At 44.0% G+C, this 22,365-nt stretch overlaps 1 protein-coding gene across 1 annotated transcript in view; it reads left to right on the top strand.

Annotated features, from left to right (window-relative positions):
- The window catches only part of LOC112074360 (protein mono-ADP-ribosyltransferase PARP8), a 76,730-nt gene extending 54,658 nt beyond the window's left edge, over positions 1-22,072 (top strand). The window contains 12 exon segments of the mRNA XM_070440486.1: positions 1,473-1,562; positions 1,744-1,814; positions 4,513-4,581; positions 13,896-13,990; positions 15,832-15,892; positions 16,152-16,309; positions 16,860-16,956; positions 16,958-16,992; positions 17,259-17,340; positions 17,343-17,541; positions 17,544-17,633; positions 21,627-22,072. Of these exon segments, the coding sequence (XP_070296587.1) occupies positions 1,473-1,562; positions 1,744-1,814; positions 4,513-4,581; positions 13,896-13,990; positions 15,832-15,892; positions 16,152-16,309; positions 16,860-16,956; positions 16,958-16,992; positions 17,259-17,340; positions 17,343-17,541; positions 17,544-17,633; positions 21,627-22,072 (1,493 nt within the window).
- Positions 22,073-22,365: the final 293 nt, after the last annotated feature.

Raw genomic sequence — 22,365 nt, 5'->3', positions numbered from 1 at the left:
AAAACGTCACGGGTAGCCTTCCACAAGCTTCCCACAATAAGTTGGGTGAATTTGGCCCACTCCTCCTGACAGAGCTGGTGTAACTGAGTCAGGTTTGTAGGCCTCCTGGCTCGCACACGCTTTTTCAGTTCTGCCCACAAATTTTCTATAGGATTGAGGTCAGGGCTTTCTGATGGCCACTCCAATACCTTGACTTGTTGTCCTTAAGCCATTTTGCCACAACTTTGGAAGGATGCTCGGGTCATTGTCCATTTGGAAGACCCATTTGCAACCAAGCTTTAACTTCCTGACTGATGTCTTGAGATGTTGCTTCAATATATCCACAAATTTTCCTCCCTCATGATGCCATCTATTTTGTGAAAGTGCACCAGTCCCTCCTGCAGCAAAGCACCCCCACTACATGATGCTGCCACGGTTTAGGAGCAGTGGCTTCTTCCTTGCTGACGGCCTTTCACGTTATGTCAATATAGGACTCGTTTTACTGTGGATATAGATACTTTTGTACCCGTTTCCTCCAGCATCTTCGCAAGGTCCTTTCCTGTTGTTCTGGGATTGATTTGCACTTTTTGCACCAAAGTACGTTCATCTCTAGGAGACGAACGCGTCTGCTTCCTGAGCGGTATGACGGCTGCGTGGTCCCATGGTGTTTTATACTTGCGTCTATTGTTTTACAGAATGAACGCGGTACCTTCAGGTGTTTGGAAAAATGTTCCCAAGGATGAACCATACTTGTGGAGGTCTACAATTATTTTCTGAGGTCTTGGCTGATTTCTTTTGATTTCCATGATGTCAAGCAAAAGGGCACTGAGTTTGAAGGTAGGCCTTGAAATACATCCACAGGTACCACCTCCAATTGACTCAAATTATGTCAATTGGCCTATCAGAAGGTTTTCTAATGATCAATTAGCCTTTTAAAATGATCAAACTTGGATTGGCTTAAGGACAACAAAGTCAAGGTATTGGAGTGGCCATCAGAAAGCCCTGACCTCAATCCTATAGAAAATTTGTGGGCAGAACTGAAAAAGCGTGTGCGAGCCAGGAGGCCTACAAACCTGACTCAGTTACACCAGCTCTGTCAGGAGGAGTGGGCCAAAATTCACCCAACTTATTGTGGGAAGCTTGTGGAAGGCTACCCGTGACGTTTGACCCAAGTTAAACAATTTTAAAGGCAATGCTACCAAATACTATTTGACTGTATGTAAACTTCTGTCCTACTGGGAATGTGATGAAAGAAATAAAAGCTGAAATAAATAATTCTCTCTACTATTATTCTGACATTTCACATTCTTAAAATAAAGTGGTGGTYCAAACTGACCTAAGACAATTTTTWMAAGGATTAAATGTCAGGAATTGTGAAAAACTGAGTTTAAATGTATTTGACTCAACGTCCGACTTTAACTGTATATGGGTTATGAGCACTTATCTGGTTAGCCTCCAAATGAAATGTCTCCTTTCTTCTTCTCTCAACCCAGACAACACATACGTGTCAAACTCTGAGAAGGAGGATGAAGTTCTAGTCACCAGAGACCAGATCCCCGTCATCTTCCACAGAATAGCAACAGGTTTGTTTGCTTATCAGACTCTCTGTAGTCTCTCTGCTGTTGTATCTCTGTTTATCAGACTGTCTTTAGTCTCTCTGCTGTTGTATCTCTGTTTATCAGACTGTCTGTTGGTATAGCAGATACTTAGATAAACAGACGTCCTGGCTAACTGTGTATTGTTTTGTGTGTGTGTTGTCAACAGAGATTAGGGTCAATAATGACGCCAACTGCTGCCTGTCCATCAAGTCAAAACTTCAGATAGACAAGAACCAGGTAAGATGTACATCACTGATTAATAACACATTATAAAGGCTCATACATGCTCATAGCAAGTCATTAAGCATTATAACGTCAGCAATTTAATATCAGTTTGTAGAGAACTTTTTCATTGTGAACTAGTGTGTAATAACTGTATAATAGTATGTAATGTGTATAACTGTATAGTATTATGTAATAACTATAATAGTATGTAATGTGTATTTGTAACTGTATAGTTATTATGTAATTAACTGATAATAGTATGTAATGTGTATAACTGTATAGATTATGTAATAACTATAATAGTATGTAATTGTGTAACTGTATAGTATTATGTAATAACTATAATAGTATGTAATGTGTAACTGTTATAGTATTATGTAGTAACTATAATAGTATGTAATGTGAAGAACTGTTTAGTGTGCAAATATGTTAACTGTATGGTAGTATGTAATGACTATTAGTATGTAATGTGTAGCAACGTGTGTAGTGGTGTAATAGTGGTGTAATAGTATAGGGGTGTAATGTATAGTGGTGTAATGGTGGTGTAATGTAATAGGGGTGTACTAGTGGTGTAATAGTGGTGTATGTAATGGTGTGTAATGTAAAGGGTGTACTAGTGGTGTAATGTAATGGTGGTGTAATGTAATAGGGGTGTACTAGTGGTGTAATAGTGGTGTAATGGTGGTGTAATAGTGGTGTAATGTAATAGGGGTGTACTAGTGGTGTAATAGTGGTGTAATGTAATAGTGGTGTAATAGTGGTGTAATAGTGGTGTAATAGTTTAATAGTGGTGTAATTATTAATAGTGGTGTAATAGTAGTTGTAATAGTGGGTGTAATGTGATAGTGGTGTAATAGTGGTGTAGTGGTGTAATGTAATAGTGGTGTTAATGGGTGAATGTGATAGTGGTGTAATAGTGGTGTAATGTAATAGTGGTGTAATGGTGTAATGTAATAGTGGTGTAATGGTGGTGTAGTGGTGTAATGTAATAGTGGTGTAATAGTGGTGTAATGTAATAGTGGGTGTGTGTAGTGGTGTAATGTAATAGTGGTGTAATGTAGTAGTGGTGTAATGTGATAGTGGTGTAATAGTGGGTGTAATGTAATAGTGGTGTAATGGTGGTGTAATGTAATAGTGGTTGTAATGTAATGTGGTGTAATGTAATAGTGTGTAATGGGATAGTGGTGTGATAGTGGTGTAATAGTGGTAATGTAATAGTGGTGTAATGGTGGTGTAATAGTAAGTGGTGTAATAGTATAGGGGTGTAATAGTGTTTAGTAATGCTGTAATAGTGTGTAGTAACGGTGTAATAGTGTGTAGTAATAGTTGTAGTAACTGTGATAATGGGTGTAGTAACGGGTGTAATAGTGTTTAGTGACGCTGTAATAGTGTGTAGTAACAGTTGTAGTAACTAATAGTGTGTAGTAACACTGTCTAGTAATGCTCTAATAGTGTGTTAGTAACGGGTGTAGTAACAGTGTAATAGTGTGTAGTAACGGGTGTAATAATGGGTGTAGTAACATAGTGTGTAGTAACGTGATAACGGGTGTAGTAACGGGTGTAGTAACTAATAGTGTGTAGTAACAGGTGTAGTAACTAATAGTTTGTAGCAACAGGTTAGTAACTAATTTTGTAGCAACAGGTGTAGTAACTAATAGTTTGTAGTAACAGGTGTAGTAACTAATCGTTTGTAGTAACAGGAGTAGTAACTAATAGTTTGTAGCAACAGGTGTAGTAACTAATAGTGTGTAGTAACAGGTGTAGTAACTAATAGTTTGTAGTAACAGGAGTAGTATAATGTTTGTATAACGGGTGTAGTAACTAATAGTTTGTAGTAACGGGTGTAGTAACTAATAGTGTGTAGTAACAGGAGTAGTATGTGGTCCCGTGTGGCTCAGTTGGTAGAGCATGGCGCTTGCAACGCCAGGGTTGTGGGTTCATTCCCCACGGGGGACCAGGATGAATATGTATGAACTTTCCAATTTGTAAGTCGCCTGGATAAGAGCGTCTGCTAAATGACTTAAATGTAAATGTTAAATGTAGTAACTAATAGTTTGTAGTAACAGGTGTAGTAACTAATAGTTTGTAGTAACAGGTGTAGTAACTAATAGTTTGTAGTAACGGTGTAGTAACTAATAGTGGTAGTAACAGGTGTAGTAACTAATAGTTTGTAGGAACAGTGTGGTAAACTAATAGTTTGTAGTAACATGTGTAGTAACTAATAGTTTGTAGCAACAGGTGTAGTAACTAATAGTTTGTAGTAACGGTGTAGTAACTAATAGTTTGTAGCAACAGGTGTAGTAACTAATAGTTTGTAGTAACAGGTGTAGTAACTAATAGTTTGTAGCAACAGGTGTAGTAACTAATAGTTTGTAGCAACGCGTGTAATATTGTGTAATAATGGGTGTAGTAACTATAATGTGTAGTAACTGTGGTAATGGGTGTAGTAACAGTGGTAATAGTGTGTAATAATGGGTGTAGTAACTAAAGTGTGTAGTAACAGGTGTAGTGACTGTGATACTGGTGTAGTAACTAATAGTGTGTAGTAACATGTGTAGTAACTGTGTAAATAATGGGTGTAGTAACTAATAGTGTGTAGTAACAGGTGTAGTAACTGTGGTAACGGGTGTAGTAACTAATAGTGTGTAGTAACTGTGGTAGCGGGTGTAGTAACTAATAGTGTGTAATAACATGTCTAACTTCCCCCCAGTGCCACTATGCCATAGAGGAGGACTCTGAGGGGGATGCTGACTCTGAGGAGTTTTACTATGGAGGTCAGGTAAGCAATCAAGCCTCATCTCCATGACAACTGCTGTAACGTATTAACCATTAGATCGCCAGGGTTCAGCCCTCTCTTAGCTACAGAGGCAGTAGATTTCTTAGGGCATGTTTCCCCAGACACAAATTAAGCCTAGTCCTGGACTGAAAAGCACTTTGGAGAATTTTTTTACGTTTTTTTAGTTCAGGTCAAGGCTTTATCTGTGTCCAGGAAACCACCCCCAAGGGGCAAGTAAGTAGAACTCCTTATATAGAGTGAGGACCCAGCAGCTCTAAGGAGAAGCCAGAAATCAAAGCTCCAGACCTCCCCTGACTTCTCCACCTGATTCCATGGCAGATTTCCCTAAAGTAGCCCTACACTCATCAAGTATATAAATCTCTTTTTATATTTTCAGTCCGCTCACTCAGAAAGAGACCCGACGCTCTTTCACATCACCCAAATGAACTCTGACACAAGTGACTTTCYGTATGGAAATATACGGGTGTTCTGATGAGCGACGGCTGCCCCCTCTCCCCCTCTCCCCTTCTCCCCCTCTCCCTCTTCGTCTCTCTCCTTCCTTCCTCCTCCTAACTGTTGATTGGTGAACTTTGTTCGGCCTCTTGTGACAAAGCGACAGTTTCCTGAAGTTTGTTTGAGTGATTAGTCCGTTTCTGTGAGTAGCGAGTCTGTTTTAAAGATTGTGATTGATGCCTMCGTCGGTCACGAAGCAATCTGGACTAAATTTATGTTGCTTGCATCTGGGTTGCTATATGTGTCACCCTCAAACAATTTCCCTGCAAATTAGTTGCATTGTATCGCCAGCGATAGAAATCAAACCTATTTCACGCAATTGTCTGTATGCAATGTCCAATCAGTGAGCAGAAAAAAGTTCACATGACTCGTCGTATCGTTCCGTTCTGAACTCCGACCCAGTTGTCATGCCAACACAGGTGTCAGTAGTGCCGCAAAGCACGACGAAAAGAGACATGCCAAATGGGAAATGTGTAAATAAAAAAATGCTAGACCGCATGGCTAGTCATGGTTTATGTACGTGGTCTGGCAGTCAATACATGTGTCATTTTAAAAGTGAAACCAGACTTTTTCTCTGTCCAGTTTCAACTGACATTGTCCAACATGACTACAGCTAGCTAGCTTAGCTCATTACTAGCTTGGTTAGCTAGCTAGCTTGGTTAAACATTGTTTASAAATGGGCAACATTTTGGCTAGCTATCTAAATTGTACAATTGTGTCTCGATGCTGTTACAATTACCAAACGTTTGGCTAAACAAATCCATTTATGAAATCGTGTGATGTATGATAGGATTGGATGTTGCATGCAATTTACATGTTGTTTGAATTGCTTCGTGTATCGGCATGTCTCTTGGAGAGTGCATCTGCAACATAAATTGGGTCCAAATTGTTTCGTGTGACAGGCTTTAGAATTAAATGTCAGTCACAGTAATATGGCCATCTTCCTCTGACGGGTATGGTGTGTGTGTGTGTGTGTGTGTGTGCGTCCTGTGGTGGCACTTTGGGAAACGTGTCACGTCAGCAACACGTTATATATGGGCCCTATTGGCTATTCTTTAAAAGCTTCCAGATAAAACACTCTGTATTAACCTCCTAGATTGGAGGGAAACAAGTGGGTTTTAGGTGATATAATGTTAAAGCTGTCATAACAATTACAGAGTGAGTTGGACCTTGTTTCATATACCAGTGATGGTTGATGTTCTTTGGATCTTTGATTATGTAGTATGGGGGAGAAGGCAGGGATGTCATTTGAAGGATTTTGGGCTCTAGCCAGTCGACCACCATTTTTTACTAGCCCATGTACAAAATATGCCATAGGATATTTGAAAAGACAAAAATGTCACTTGCCAGTGTCAAAATGTCATGTTTTCTACTAGCCTGGTCTGAAAAGTACTAGCCTCAGGCTAGCTTAAAATCCATTAATGGTAATAGACCTAGATAATGTTTACTTGATGTCAGTAGGTATACTGTAGTTAGTGTTTCTTTATCAATAACATAACCAATGTTTTAAATAGGGKTGTGCTGATCTCATCGTATGTTTTTACAACTTGATTGGAGTCCACCTTTGGTAAATTCAATTGATTGGACATGACTTGGAAAAGCACTGTGCATGTCAGAGCAAAAAACCAAGACATGAGGTCGAAGGAATAGTCCGTAGAGCTCCTAGACAGAATTGTGTCGAGACACAGATCTGGGGAAGACTCTTCCTAGAGCTGGCCGCCCGGTCAAACTGCGCAATCGAAGGAGAAGGGCCTTGGTCAGAGAGGTGACCAAGAACCTGATGGTCTCTCTGACAGAGCTCCAGATTTCCTCTGTGAAGATGGGAGAACCTTTCGTGAAGGACAACCATCTCTGCAGCACTCCACCAATCAGGCCTTTATGGTAGAGTGGCCAGTAGGAAGCCACTCCTCAGTAAAAGGCAAATGACAGCCTGCTTGGAGTTTGCCAAAAGGCACCTAAAGACTCTCTCAGACAATGAGAAAAAAGGTTCTCTGGTTTGATGAAACCAAGATTGAACTCTTTGGCCTGAATGCCAAGCGTCACGTCTGGAGGAAACCTGGCACCATCCTTACGGTGAAGCATGGTGGTGGCATCATCATGCTRTGGGGATGTTTTTCAGCCGAAGGGACTGAGAGACTAGTCAGGATATAGGCAAAGATGAAAGGAGCAAAGCACAGAGATCCTTGATGAAAACCTGCTCCAGAGTGCTCAGGACCTCAGACTGGGGGGCGAAGGTTCACCTTCCAAGAGGACAACGACCCTAAGCACAYAGCCAAGACAATGCAGGAGTGGCTWYRGGACAAGTCTCTGAATGTCCTTGAGTGGCCAGAGCCYGGACTTGAACCCGATCGAACATCTCTGGAAAAACCTGAAAATAGCTGTGCAGCGACGCTCCCCATCCAACCTGACAGAGCTTGAGAGGATCTGCAGAGAAGAATGGGAGAAACTCCCCAAATACAGGTGTGCCAAGCTCGTAGCGTCATACCCAAGAAGACTCGAGGCTGTAATCACTGCCAAAGGTGCTTCAACAAAGTACTGAGTAAAGGGTCTGAATACTTATGTAAATGTGATACTCTGCTGACACGTACGCCACAACATTTATACAATCAAAATAAATCAAAATATTTTGTAATGACATGTCGCTCGGTCAACATGCCTGGGCCAGTAGAAATAATAGTAGCAAGCAAGCATGGGCTTGGATCACTACACAACGACAGACGTGGTCAGGAATGGAATAATTATACAGAAAGACAAAGAAGTCCTGCTGAACAACGCCAAGTAGACAGACCAAAACAACCATATGGCCTCAGTTGACAGGAAGTAACTAGATTTGAACAACAATGACCTAGCTATCGATTCTGATTCCCTACATGATGTTTGGAGAAGGAGAGACTTGTGTCCTGAGACAGTGACCAAAACAGCGCAGCGTGTGTTCGCCGTGCGGGGAAATGAGAGCAGAGGAGTGGCTTGTTCTAATCCAATTGTTACAGCAGACTCAACTRACACCCCCGCCCTGTTTTTTGACAGACAGAAGAACTAGCCAATAGTTGTTGAGAGAACACAGTGCTTCATACTGTTTGAGTGAAAGAGAGATGTGTGTTGGCACTCATAATTACAAAAAATACTTGTCATAATTGTATTTCGGGAAAATTCTCCATATCCGTTACGATACTCGTTTTGTTTGAGTACTTGACACACCCCTAGTTTTAAAGCAAATAATTATGACACATTAACTCCTCTATTGTCTTAAATGTGTCTGGACAGCTCTAGGAGACTTCATGTTTAATGTGTCTGGACAGCTCTAGGAGACTTCATGTTTAATGTGTCTGGACAGCTCTAGAGAATTCATGTTTAATGGTTTCTGTACAGCTCTAGAAGACTTAGTTAATTGTCTGGACAAGGTCTCTTAGAGACTTCAGTTGTAATTGTGTCTGACAATCTTCTAGGAGAACTTCATTTTAATGTTCTGGACAGCTCTAGGAGACTTTCTGCGCCTTTCAAGCAGGAGTTCCAAATTAAGCAGCAGCAGCTGAAAAGATAGCTCCTACCAAATATGGAAATTTAAATGTTTTTTAGTAGTAGAGTAAAGTACATCGAAAAAAAATCAAAAGAAAACTGCAACTGAATAGGAGACCAAACAAGCAGCAAACAAAAAAGAAAAAAAAGCGTTTGAAAAAAAAAACAATTTTTCAAAAATTTATACCTTTTCTTAGCTAGCCTAAGTTGGTTACCTGTTGCTAGGCAGTTGCTAGGGACATTCCTGGAAGAAGCTAGCTAGCTAACAAGGAGTGTCTATTTGGCAGAAGAGAAGAAGACAAAGAAGGGACAAAGTGGGACAAAATAAGGACAGAGAAAAGGGAAAAGGGGACATTAAGGTGAAAGCAGTCCTCTAAGAAACACAAAAAGACAATAATACGCGAAGAAACAACACTTTTATTTGGCCTCTCCCTCTCGATACCACTTCCGGGTTGGAGCGAGTAGTTGCATTCGCTTTGCTCCACAGGTAGATTACATTCATTTCATTAAATCAAAAACAGTTTTGATTTGTTTGATCTTAGCTGGCTACATAGCTCGTCTTTATTACCAAGATAATTTGTAGTCTAGAAGTAATTGTCGAGGTTACCTTTACCATTAGAGGTTACCTAGCCAGCCTACCATCTTCAAACAAAGTCCAAACAACGCAGCCAATTTGCTAGCATAGCCTATTTCCACAGCCAGCAGTACTTATTATTCATTTAGTCAATAAGATTTTTGCAACGTAAGCTTAACTTTTGAAACATTCAGAACGTGTTAGTCCACTTGTCATTCCAATCTCCTTTCATTAGCAGGCCTTCTTCTTTAGCCTGTCAACTATGTGTCTGTCTATCCCGTGTCTCTCCCTCTTGCACAGACCATACAAACGCTTCACCCCCACGTGGCCGCTCTGCTCTCTAACCTGGTTGCTGTCCAGCGCGCACGACCCACGTGGAGTTCCAGGTCTCAGCAGCCTCTGAACTGCCCATCGCGGCCAACAAGGCAGAAGTCATCTCACCTATGCTTCCCTCCAGTCCCTCGACTCTTGGCCACTGACGAAAACATGGATTACCACTGATATACACTGCCTACTCCTACTGCCCTATCTCTCGTCTGCCCCCACGTCTGTTCCGCACACCCGCGAGAGCTTCTGGTCAGCGGGGTGGTGGCCCCACTGGATCCTCATCTCTCCCAAGTGGACATTCTCTCTTTCTCCACCTGACCCCACTGTCTATCGCACTCCTTTTGAATTCCATGGCTGTCACAATTACCAGCCCTTTCAAGCTAACATTCCCTATCATTATCGGCCCTCCAGGTTCCCTTGGAGGAGTCATCATAATGAGCTTGACGGCCTGATAAGTTCCTTCCTGAGAGAGCTTCACCGGCTTCACATTCTGGGTGACTAACTCTCCCACTCTACCTTTGACTCATTCTCTCTGGCCTCCTTCTTTCCACTCCTCCCTCTTTTGACCTCACCCTCTCACCTGTTCCCCCCCTACTCACCAAGGCAGGCAATACCTTTGAACCTCTTCTTTTAAGATGCTTTTTCTTCCAACTAATTCTCATTGCAACTCCCCTCCAAGTTCTCGACCACTACCTTGTATCCTTCCCTCTCGCTTCCATCAACATTCCCACCACTGCCCCTACTCGGATGGTATCGCCAGCGCCGTCCCAAACCTTCGTCTCTATCTCTCCCGCTACTTTCTCCTCTTCCATTTTCCTATCATCTTCTTCCATCTCTGCTCAAACCTTCTCCAACTTCCTCCTGATTCTGCCCCTCAACCCTCCTCTCCTCCCTTTTCTGCATCCTTGACTCTTCTAGGCCCTATCCTCCAGGGCCGGGTTCGGTCCTCCCCTCTGCCCCGGGCCTCGACGACTCATTGCGAGCCTCACAGAACAAGGCGCTCCGCGGAAGACCCAGCGGAAATGAGGAAAAACTCGCCTCCCTGCGGACCTGCATCCTTTCACTCCCTCCTCTTCTACAATTTTCCCCTCTTCTGTCCTTGCTGCTAAAGCCAATTTCTACCACTTTTTCATCAGCGCATTCTGCCTAACCTAGGAAGCTTCTTGCCCAACCTCTGCCTCCCCTCCTGAATTTTCCCTTCCTCCCCTCCTCCCCCTCCTCCCTCCTGCCTGGGGATGACTTCGTCAACCATTTTGAAAAGAAAGGTCGACGACATCCGATCCTCGTGTCCTAAGTCAAAACGAATCACAGCTCGCGTTCTGCTCACACTGCCCTACCTTGCTGGGACCTCTTTTTCTCCTCCTCTTCTCTCCAGTGAAATCTCGCGTCTCTGTGACGGCCGGGCCGCCCAACCAACCTGCCCGCTTGACCCTAATCCCCTCCTCTCTTCTCCAGACCATTTTCCGGAGACCTTCTCCCTTACTCTCACCTCGCTATCAACTCATCCTTGACCGCTGCGGTACGTGCCTTCCGTTTCAAGGAGCAGCGAGAGTTGCACCCCTTCTGAAAAAAAAAACCTACACTCGATCCCTCCGATGTCAAACAACTAACCAGACCAGTAATCCTTCTTTCTTTCTCTCCAAAAAAAAAACTGCATTGAACGTTGCGCGTCCTTGGCAAGCTCTCACTGCTATCTCTCTCAGAAATGACCTTCTTGATCCAAAAATCAGTCAGGTTTCAAGGGATGTCATTCAACTGAGACTGCTCATTCTCTGTGTCACGGGAGGCGCTCCGGGCCACTGCTTAAAGCTAACTTCTCTCCTCTCTTCGTCATCCTTCTTAGACCTATCGGCTTGCCTTTATACTGTGAAACCATTCCAGCATCCTCTTCTCCACCGTCTCCGAGCTGGGCATCTCCGGCGCGGGCCCACGGGCTTGGATTGGCGTTCTAGCTGACAGGTCGCTCCTATACCGAGGTGGTCGTTGGCGAGAATTCTGTCTCCGCACAACTGCTCTCTACCGATCTGGTGATTCCCCATGGGCTCTGTTTGCCGCCATCGCAACACCCATCATTCTCGTCATATCTCCAGCTAGTCTACCAATTGCACCTTATGCGACTCATGTATCACTCAAAGGTTTTCTCTAATTCACATTGCTCCTATGCAGCGAGCCAAAAACTTTCCTTTCGCCTCTGATAAACAGGTGGTGGAAGTCGCATCTTCTCATGTCTGGCAGGACATATCAGTGTGGGAATGGACGGATCCACCACCTTCAAAGCTGAAAACGCTCTGGCAAGACGAGCTGCCTCTTCCTCACCGGGGAGGGCCGCGCGTTTTCCATGTGATCTCCGCATCTACGTTTGAATCCGAAGACTCCAATGCTGTTCTGTCCTCCTCCCAGAGTGCTAAAAGAACCTTGGCGTGATCTGGACAACCGCCTGTCGTTCTCAACTAAAACATCAATCGGCGTGTGACCGTTCCTAAGTACGCGTTCAAATGCTCTCAAACACAGTTCCGCAGAAGTAAGATCCCGTCCTCACGCAAGGAGCGGCGGCGGTCTAATTCCAGGCACTTGTCAGTTCTCGCCGTCTGGATATATTGGCTACCAACTCGCTGTGCTCGCGGCTCCCTGCCTGTTGCCATTAAACCCGTACAAAACTTCTATTCCAGAACGCAGCAGCACGTCTGGTGTTTCAAACTTTCCCAAGTTCCCTCACGGTTTCACCCCGCCTCCTCCGCCTTCTTCCACTTGGCTTTCCATTTGAAGCTCGCATCCGCTACAAATGTTGACCATGGCTAGCTATGCGCGTAGCTTTATGAGGGGAACGGGCACCTCCGTACTTCCAGCGGCATCTGCGATTTTCAGGCCATACAGCCAAACAAGGGCATGCCGTTTCATATCCACTCTGCCTGGCTTCGCCTCCCTACTCTGAAGGGAAGTTACGTTTTCCCGGCCTGCAGCCCAGTCAAATACTGTTTCGCGTTTGTCTCTTGGCCTTAAGCCCAATGGTGGAACAAAACGTCCCTCACGGACGCCAGGTCAGCGGAGTCAATCACCACCTTCCGGAGACAGCCTGCAAACCCAACTCTTTAAGGGAAATACTAGGACTAGGATAAATAGTAATCTTCTAAACACCCCCCCCCCCTTAAAGAGTTAGATGCACTATTGTAGTGTGTTCCACGGTATCATAAGGTTGAATGCCAAGCAGATTTGTAAGTCGCTCCTGGATAAGAGCTCTGCTAAAATGGACTTAAAATGTAAATGTTAAAAATTTAAATGTTTAATGTATCTGGACAGCTGTAGGGAGAATTTGTTCATTAATTTTCCAGTGGTAATATTGGATTTCATTTAGCTTCTCCCAGAAATTGAACCGGCCAATGAAATATAACAGGAGATGACACATTGAGTTAGCTGGGTGTTTATACAGTGTGTCTCCCAAATGGCACCCTATTCCCTATGTAGTGCCCTGGTTTTTACTATTCTGGTCAAATGTAGTGCTTTACATAGGGAATAGGGTGCTACTTGGGACAAAGACGGTCCTTCTCAGTGAAACTTTTTTGTTCTCCACGAGTATTTGGAGCGTTCAGATTAAAGCATACCCACTTGGCACAGATGGCATTTCAACGTCTTGTTTCGATACAATTTTGGTTGAATTCAATGTGAAATTAACAAAGAAAAACTCACAATGTCATTGGATTTAGATTTAAAAGTTGAGTGAAAAAAAAATATCTGAATTTCCTTTTACGTTGATTTAACTTTTTTGCAAATCCAATCAGTTTTTCCAACGTCATCACATTGAGTTTAGTTGTTAAAATAACGTGGAAGCAACGTTGATTCAATCAGTTTTGCACAGTGGGTATAAACTGATTATTGTTCTGCTGTAGGTTGATTTTGGCAGACAAAAGCACAAAATGTCCTTAGCAGCTGATTGGTCGTGTTTTGGGGTCTCTTTAGAGATCTGTCCAATCATTACATTTTAGGGGAGGGCAAAGAACCGCACTTTAAAAAAAAAGAAGCCTTTCAGGTCTCCCCTCTGGTCTCCCCTCTGGTCTCCCCTCTGGTCTTCCCTCTGGTCTCCCCTCTGGTCTCCCCTCTGGTCTTCCCTCTGGTCTCCCCTCTGGTCTCCCCTCTGGTCTCCCCTCTGGTCTYCCCTCTGGTCTCCCCTCTGGTCTCCCCTCTGGTCTCCCCTCTGGTCTCCCCTCTGAGTCGTGTTCCTTTCTAGGTATTGTCCTTCTAGGGAGATTTTTGCTGGTCACTGTGCCTGTGATTCTCTTTGCTCTTTGGGGGTCTTAAGTTACTGTGAAGAGGTTTGCCTATATTGCTGATGAGGGCGAAAAAAGGATTTTAAAACACGTTTCATTGATTTATTGACGTCTCTCTCTGATAGGTGAACTCTGATGGCGAGCTCCACAAGCACCCCCAGTTGGAGGCGGATCTGGCGGCAGTCCGGGAGTTGTACGGACACCACGCAGTTTCTCTCAGGTAGTAATAATACACAGTGTATTCTGAAAAGTATTCAGACCCCTTGACTTTTTCCACATTTTGTTACGTTACAGCCTTATTCTAAAATTGATTAAATAAATAAAATATCCTCATTGATCTACGCACTACCCCATAATGACAAAGCGAAAACACGTATTTATTTATTTTTTGCAAGTTTATACAAAATTAAAAACAAATACCTTTTGCCATGAGACTTGAAATTGAGCTCAGGTTCATCCTGTTTCCATTGATCATCCTTGAGATGTTTCTACAACTTGATTGGAGTCCACCTATGGTAAATTCTATTGATTGGACATGATTTGGAAAGGCACACACCTGTCTATATAAGGTCCCACAGTTGACAGTGCATGTCAGAGCAAAAACCAAGCCATGAGGTCGAAGGAATTCTCCGTAGAGCTCCCGAGACAGGATTGTGTCGAGGCACAGATCTGGGAAAGGGTACCAAAACATTTCTTCAGCATTGAGATCCCAAGAAACACAGTGGCCTCCATCATTCTTAAATGGAAGAAGTTTGGAACCACCAAGACTCTTCCTAGAGAAGGGCCTTGGTCAGGGACTTCTGGCACAACTGTGGAATGTATTGGAGTCAACATGGGCCAGCATCCCTATGAATGGGGAGGAGTCAACATGGGTCAGCATCCCTTGGAAATGGGGAGGAAGTCAACATGGGCCAGCATCCCTGGTGGAATGGAGGAGTCACATGGCCAGCATCCCTGTGGAATGGGGAGGAGTCAACATGGCCAGCATCCCTGTGGAATGGGAGGAGTCAACATGGGCCAGCATCCCGTGGAATGTGTTGGAGCAACATGGGCCAGCATCCCTGTGGAATGGGAGAAGTCAACATGGCGTCAGCATCCCTGTGGAATGGGGAGGAGTCAACATGGGCCAGCATCCCTGTGGAATGGGGAGGAGTCAACATGGGCCAGCATCCCTGTGGAATGTGTTGGAGTCAACATGGGCCAGCATCCCTGTGGAATGTGTTGGAGTCAACATGGGCCAGCATCCCTGTGGAATGTGTTGGAGTCAACATGGGCCAGCATCCTGTGGAATGTGTTGGAGTCAACATGGGCCAGCATCCTGTTGGGAATGGGGAGGAGTCAACATGGGTCAGCATCCTGTGGAATGGGAGGAGTCAACATGGGCCAGCATCCCTGTTGGAATGGGGGAGGAGTCAACATGGGCCAGCATCCCTGTGGAAGGTGTGGAGTCAACATGGGCCAGCATCCCTGTGGAATGTGTTGAGTCAACATGGGCCAGCATCCCTGTGGAATGTGTTTGGAGTCAACATGGGCCAGACATCCCTGTGGAATGTGTTGGAGTCAACATGGGCCAGCATCCCTGTGGAATGGGGAGGGGGGGGTGAGTCAGTATGGTTGGTGGTGTATGGCAGGGCCTATTGGATGACTCATCACAGAGTAGAGAGCTGGTCCTCCAGAGGGGGGGTGAGTCAGTGTGGATGGTGTCATCACAGAGTAGAGAGCTGGTCCTCCAGAGGGTGTGGGGGTGTGTGTGTGCGTGCGTGTATTGTACCATTCTATGTTGAGAATAAGATATGAAAGGGTAGCTGTGTTGAATAATGCATTTTCATTGTAATGCTGATATACAACTTCAAACATGTTTTCAAGATGAAACAATCAGCCTCTTTGTGTCATTTCTATGTTGAAATATCAAAAGTAGCCAAGAGACAGAAATCTCCCGTGTTTAAATCTCCCGTGTTTAAATCTCCCGTGTTTAAATAATATGCATGTTGACTCTGAATGAAAATGTCTTCATTTGACGATAGAGAACTGAAATCTGTTCATTTTCCTAATCTGTCGTAGGGAATACGGTGCCATTGACGACGTGGACATTGATCTCCACATCGACGTCAGTTTCCTAGATGTAAGTTTTATAGTGTTATTTACCGTTCCTTCCATGTTGTCGTTTTGACCAGATATATCTGATGAGCTTAACGCTGGCATTTTCAAATTTATTTTGACAATTTGAAAAATATTATTCATGCACACAAGTGGGTTGACCCCATGTTAACCGTGTAGGTCTGTACGCTAAAATAACATGGTTTAGTGGGTTGACCCCATATTAAATATGTCAACACTATGTAAAAAAATGTACATGTTTATGATTTTTTTGGGGTCATCAGGAGGAAATAGCCCTAGCGTGGGACGTGATACGGAGGGAGCCGGTAATTGTGCGTCTACACTGCTCTCTGACACAGTACCTGAATGGACCGGTCCCCACGGTGGACGTGTTCCAGGTGTCGACTAAAGACCGGTTTGGACTGGGACATCAGATGAACAAGTAAAGATGGTTCTAATATCACATGGCCTTTCAACCCTAGAGAGTTTAGTGGAATAGATTGCATGCATTTCAATCTCTCAATTAATAGATACAATTACTTAATTCCTTAGAGTTGAGAGAGGGGGGGGGGGGGTGATAATCTGACATATGGAATTGTTTTAAAATGGGCATACTATGTATCACTTAACTATTTGATTTTGAATTTTAGGAACACAAGGTATATCAAAATATATATATATATACAGTATCAGTCAAAAGTTTGGACACACCTACTCATTCAAGGTTTTTTAAATATTTTTACTATTTTCTACATTGATGAATAATAGTGAAGACATCAAAACTATGAAAGGTTTTATTATAATATCTCCTAGATGAAAAATTCACAGTTAGTAGTTGAAATTAGTGCAGACAAGGAAATGTCAGTCTTTGAAGGACATTAGCCCGAATCTGTTGAATTGTGGATCCCTTCATTGGATAACATGTTTGTTTCTTCTCTCTTACAAAGATAATGTAGATGTTACATCCTCCCCCCCCCCCCCCCTCTCTTCAGGATAATGCCAGACGTTTTGTTCACCCAGCAGTGGAAACACCAATGTAAAGAGAAACTCAACTGTCTCACAACAAAAAACAAGGGTGACAAGAAGGTGCAAATCTCCCCTCCACATCTTTCTCACCCTCCGCAGGTCAGAGGAAACATTCATAATACTGACATTATGTCTAACTGTAATTATCGATTTTTGAACCTGTCGTCACTATAATTTAAACTACAAGACATTTCTGTGTTCCTTACCACATAGGCACTTACTGTATCTGAAAGGATCAGATTAGGTATGATATGGTAGTATCTCCACTTTGCTCTCTGATTGGTTAGGCAGATTTGAGCCTGGGTTTACTCTCTCCGTTCCCGTCATTTGTGTATATTGGAAAATAAAGTTATCTTCGTCTTCAGATCTCCCAGCTACCCGCCTCCCGGCTGTGTCAAGAGCAAAAAGAAGCTGAAGCCAGAACAAGATGGCGTCTCTAAATCCCAAACCGCCTTCTCCGCGGACTGCACCGGCACCGCCTAAACAGGCAGGTTGAGGTGGAGCGGCTGCGCCCCGGGACCAAGACTAACCACCGTCTCCTGGGCCTTTCCCTGTGCCAGCGGAGAGCCCGTATGGACCAAGGAGGAGGGCTCGGCCCACTGCCCTTCAAACCCCACCGCCTGGGCAGGGCCTGCATGGCTGTGGTCAAACAGAGGACCTCCGACCCGCTCCCCATAAGCTCCGTCTCGCTGCGTGCTCCGGCGACCCCCCGGCTGTGAGCACCCGGGAGTGGGAGGGAGGTGGGGGGAGGGGGCGTAGGTAGTTTGTCGGGAGTGTTTGTGGTTGGAGGGAGGTAGTCCTTGGGGAGGAGGTTGGTGGCCTGGGCCAGAGTGGTGGTGGAGGGGTTGTCTTGGTGGGATGTAGCTCTTGGGGGAGGTGTTGGTGTGGGGGAGTAGTCTCTGGGGAGGTTAGTCTTGGGAGGTGTGTTGGTGGGGAGGTAGTCTTGGGGGAGGTAAGTCTTGGGGGAGGTACGTCTTGGGGAGGTAGGTCTTGGGGAGGTTTTGACGCACCACAGGCCTGCCTCAGTAGGTCGTTGCTCTGGTCTATCAGGACGGAGGANCTATGATAGCTAAGCTTGTTGGCGCTGAACATTTTTCAGAACATAACCTCTGTTTGGAATGCTCCATCTATGCAAAATAGTTGATTGTTTGATAAAATACAACCATGCCCAGTTCCAGGAACCTTAAAACACCTTATGAAAGGGTGCTTTATTGGCACCATTGAATGTTTCAATAGAACCTTACGATCATGGTTTCTTTCTACCTTTAACTGGCTCTTCTTGAGAAACATGTTGATTTTCCAATAAGTAAAAAAAAAAATTCAACTTGATGTTGATTTTGGAAATACAAACTCTACCAGGACAGCTGAGAAGTCAAGAGGGTCAATACCAGACTATGCGTTATAGAATTCGGCAATTTGCATAGCATTTTTTACAAATCTCAACAGTATTACAAAATAACTTTAGGTCTGCTTCCATGGTTTGTTTAACTCTGTATTGTAGTTAAGCATTATTCAAATTGAATGAGACTTATGTCAAATGGTATAAAGTATGTGTAATTTGGCATATGTGTGGGTATTGAAATGAATCCATTTTGAGTGGTGTTGGTTTTCTTACATTTCAATTAATTCCAGATTCTTCCACCATGTTTCCACCATGGTCAGGACTACATTTTGAGGATAATATACGACAAAGTGCCAGTTTTTATTACTATTTTGAGGTATTATTTCATAGGCGACCTTAATAAGTATGTATATTGATTCATTAAAATCCCATTGGCTATAAATGCGGTTTACACCAATGTATGTTGCCTAATATGCTGTGTTGTTCATCAATACGATACCATCAATACCATCTTGCATCAATTAACCATAATTTGTATATTTGGGGTTCGGGGAGTACAGTGTCGTGGCACTGTGTTGTCAATTAATACAATTCATGTTTTTCACCAAAAATAACTATTTTTAATAAAAACTACATGTACCTATATCTTAGTCCACAGTTACTTCTTTACTGACATATCAACCACCTGGTTAAGAACATTTTTACAAGATTCTTGTTTTTTTATCCATTTTACATTTGACTATTTATTTTCATATTCCTACTATTCAAAAAGCGTCTCTACTGAAACAGAAATGTTGCATATTAATCCCCCACCAATTGAATTCCTGACTTTTATCCTAACATCTTTGTTGACAGATTTTGAGTTTTTCTTACAGCCCTTTTGAATGGCGAAAAGTTAGAGTGCCACAACACTGAACTCCAGCAACACAATAGTTCATATCATAGCATGTTTAATGATGCAGGAGGGTTAGGGATGTTGACCAATTCAAGGTTCAAGTTGAAGGTTTTGTTTCAATCCAATTCTAAATCATTGTCAAAAACAGGCTCTACCATCCCAGTTGGAGAACCAGGTTCAGTAACGGGTAGAGCCTTAAACAAGTGTTCCATATTGGCTCCAAAAAAGGGGATCTGCTATGGCTACAAGACAATACCTTCTCATGGCCCATATAGAACCATCTGTTTTTATGGAGTATATACACACTTCAGCTCATCACATACTTCTGTATCTCTTTCTAGATCTGAAGAGAAAATGAATATGCGGTAGGGGCAACTTCAGAACAGCTTCCCCTTGTTTTCTTGAGCTCAGCCTGTTCTGAAACTGATCATCGAGTGGATAGAGGGCCCTCTTGGACCCAAGCTTATTTTGGCTTTGGGAGCACCATTCTGTGGCCGTCAATTCCCTTTAGCGGATCATTTTCGTCAAAAATCCGCTGAATTGCAGAGCGTCCAAATTCAAATTAAGATTACTAAAAATTTAATTTTCATGAAATCACAAGTGCAATAACCAAAACAGCGAACTATTGTTAATCCACGGGCGGGTCAGATTTCAAAAATACTTTACGACGTTGAATGGCAACCTGCGATTATGTGAGAAACAGCTTCTTCAGCAAGACAAACATTACAAAACCAGCTAGCAGCAAAGTAGAGTTGGTCACGAAAGTCAGAAAAGCAATTTCAAATTAATCGCTTACCTTTGAGTGATCTTCGTATGTTTTGCACGTCACAAGACTCCAGTTACACATAAAGTTTGTTTGTTCGATAAAGAGTATTTTATTATCCAAATTCCTCCATTTGGTTGGTGCGTTTTTTTAGTAATCCACAGCTCGTTGCAGGTCACGACGGGGCAGAATGAAAAATTCAAAATAGTTCCGTAAAAGTTCGTAGAAACATGGTCAAATGTTTTTATAATCATTCCTCAGGTTGTTTTTACAATAAATAATCGATAATATTTCAAGCCGGGACGGTAAACTTTTCGATACAAGAGAGAAAGAAAAGGCTCGCTCCAGTGGCGCCACTGAACAAATCTAAGGATATCTGGCTATTCCACTGAACGCGATGTGATCATTCATCGCTCCATTTTTCAGAATTAAAAGCCTGAAAACTATGTCGTAAAGATGTTCCACACCCCTGTGGAAGCCATAGGGAAAGGAATCTGGTTGATTATCCCTTTAAAATGAGGATAGGCTTGCAATGGAACAGGTTAGTTGCAGAAAAACAGCACTTGTTGGATTTTTCCTCAGGATTTAATCTGCAATATCAGTTCTGTTATACTCACAGACAATATATGACAGTTTTGGAAACTTTAGAGTGGTTTTCTATCTAAATATGCCAATTATTGCATATTCTAGCTTCTGGCCTGAGAAAAAGGCAGTTTACTTCTGGGGGAACTTTTTTTATTCCAAACATCAAAAGGACTGCCCCCTAGGCTTCAAGAAGGGTTTTAAGGGCTTTCACCTTTTTTTATGTCTGTCGCCAATTGGATGAAACAGCTTTGCTATAGGAACCATTGTAACGGTTTTCTTCCTTGGGTGATGAAGGAGAGGACCAAAACGCAGCGCGGCTAGTGTTAACATAATTTAATAAAGAATGTTGAACATACAAACAACAAAACAAAAATGTGAAAAACCAAAAGCAGTCCTATTCTGGTGCAGAACACAAGACAAAGACAACCACCCCACAATCCCCAACACAAAACAAGCCACCTATATATGTGCTCCATCCTGGACAACGATTGACAGCTGCCTCGAAATTGAGAACCATATTAGGCTGAACACAAGAAACAGACAAACTAGACACACAACTAGAATTCCCACCCAGCTCACGTCCCGACCACCACTAAACAAGCAAAACACACAAGAACTATGGTCAGGACGTGACACCATAAAGACTCTGGGCAGTGCGTAGTCTAGTATTCCTTTGATTATGTGTCACGTGATCGTTGGTTGAATTAATGGACCAAAGGCGCAGCGTTGCTAGAGTTTCCACTATTATTTAATAATGTGAATACTTACAACCAAAACAACAAAGAAATTTACAAATGTGCGTATTGCAGTGCTCAAGGCAATGCCACAAAAAACCAGATCCCACTTAAAACCCAGTTGGGAAAAGCTGCCTAAATATGATCCCCAATCAGCGACAACGATAGACAGCTGCTTCTGATTGGGAAAACCATACCAGGCCACATAGAAATGAAAAACTAGATCTCTAAAGTCAGGGCGTGACAGTATACTCCCCCCCCCCCCCCGCGAGGTGCGGACTTCCGGCCGCAATACCTGACTGCTATAGGGGAAGATCCGGGGGGGCTCTAGCCGCGGTGGCGGCTCCGTTGAGGGACGTTAGACCCCGCTCTGCTCGCAGGATCCGCCATCTTCGGTGGCGACTCTTGGTGAAGGGATCGGTCACCGGAAGCTCCGACCGTGGATCGTCGCCGGGACTCCGGACCGTAAGATCGTCGACGGGATTCCGGACCGTAGATCGTCGCCGGGGGTCTCAGGGTCCGTGGATTGGTCGACGGAAGGAACCGGACGTGGATCGTCAGTGGAGCTTCCGGGCCCTGGATTCAGCACTGACGTCTCCGGGGCTCTGGATCATCACTGGATGCTCCCGGGACATGAATTCATTCACAGGAGGCTCCGGGGCATGGATCCTCACCGGAGGGGCAGACTGCAAACCGTCGCGGAGGTTCTGGAAATTGCGAACCGCCGCCGAAGGCTCCGACTGGGAAAAACCGTCGCCGGAGGCTCGGACTGGGAACCGCGCTGGAGGGCCTGGTGCGTGGAGCCGGGCACAGGGCCGTACTGGGCTGTGGACGGCGCACTGGAATGTCTGGAGCGTTAGAAGTGGCACAACGTGTCCTGGGACAGGATGCAACCTGCACAGCAATGCGAGGGGCAGAAGCACTGGGCTGTGAGAAGGCGCACCTGGATGACACAGTGCTAGATCCTGCCACACATTGTCCCGGACGGTGACACACACCTCAGGGCGAGTGCGTTGGAGGAGGGACACAGGACGTAAGGACTGGGGAGGCGCACGGGAGGCCAAAAGGCTGCTTGAAACTGGTGCATATGAACCACCGTACTTGGTGTCACGCTCCTCAGCACGCCCGTCTGCAGCGCTCTCAACGCCAAAAC

Source organism: Salvelinus sp. IW2-2015, unplaced genomic scaffold (assembly GCF_002910315.2).
Source record: "Salvelinus sp. IW2-2015 unplaced genomic scaffold, ASM291031v2 Un_scaffold2603, whole genome shotgun sequence".
NCBI classification, from domain to species: domain Eukaryota; kingdom Metazoa; phylum Chordata; class Actinopteri; order Salmoniformes; family Salmonidae; genus Salvelinus; species Salvelinus sp. IW2-2015.
This window is presented reverse-complemented; position numbering and strand designations above follow the sequence as displayed.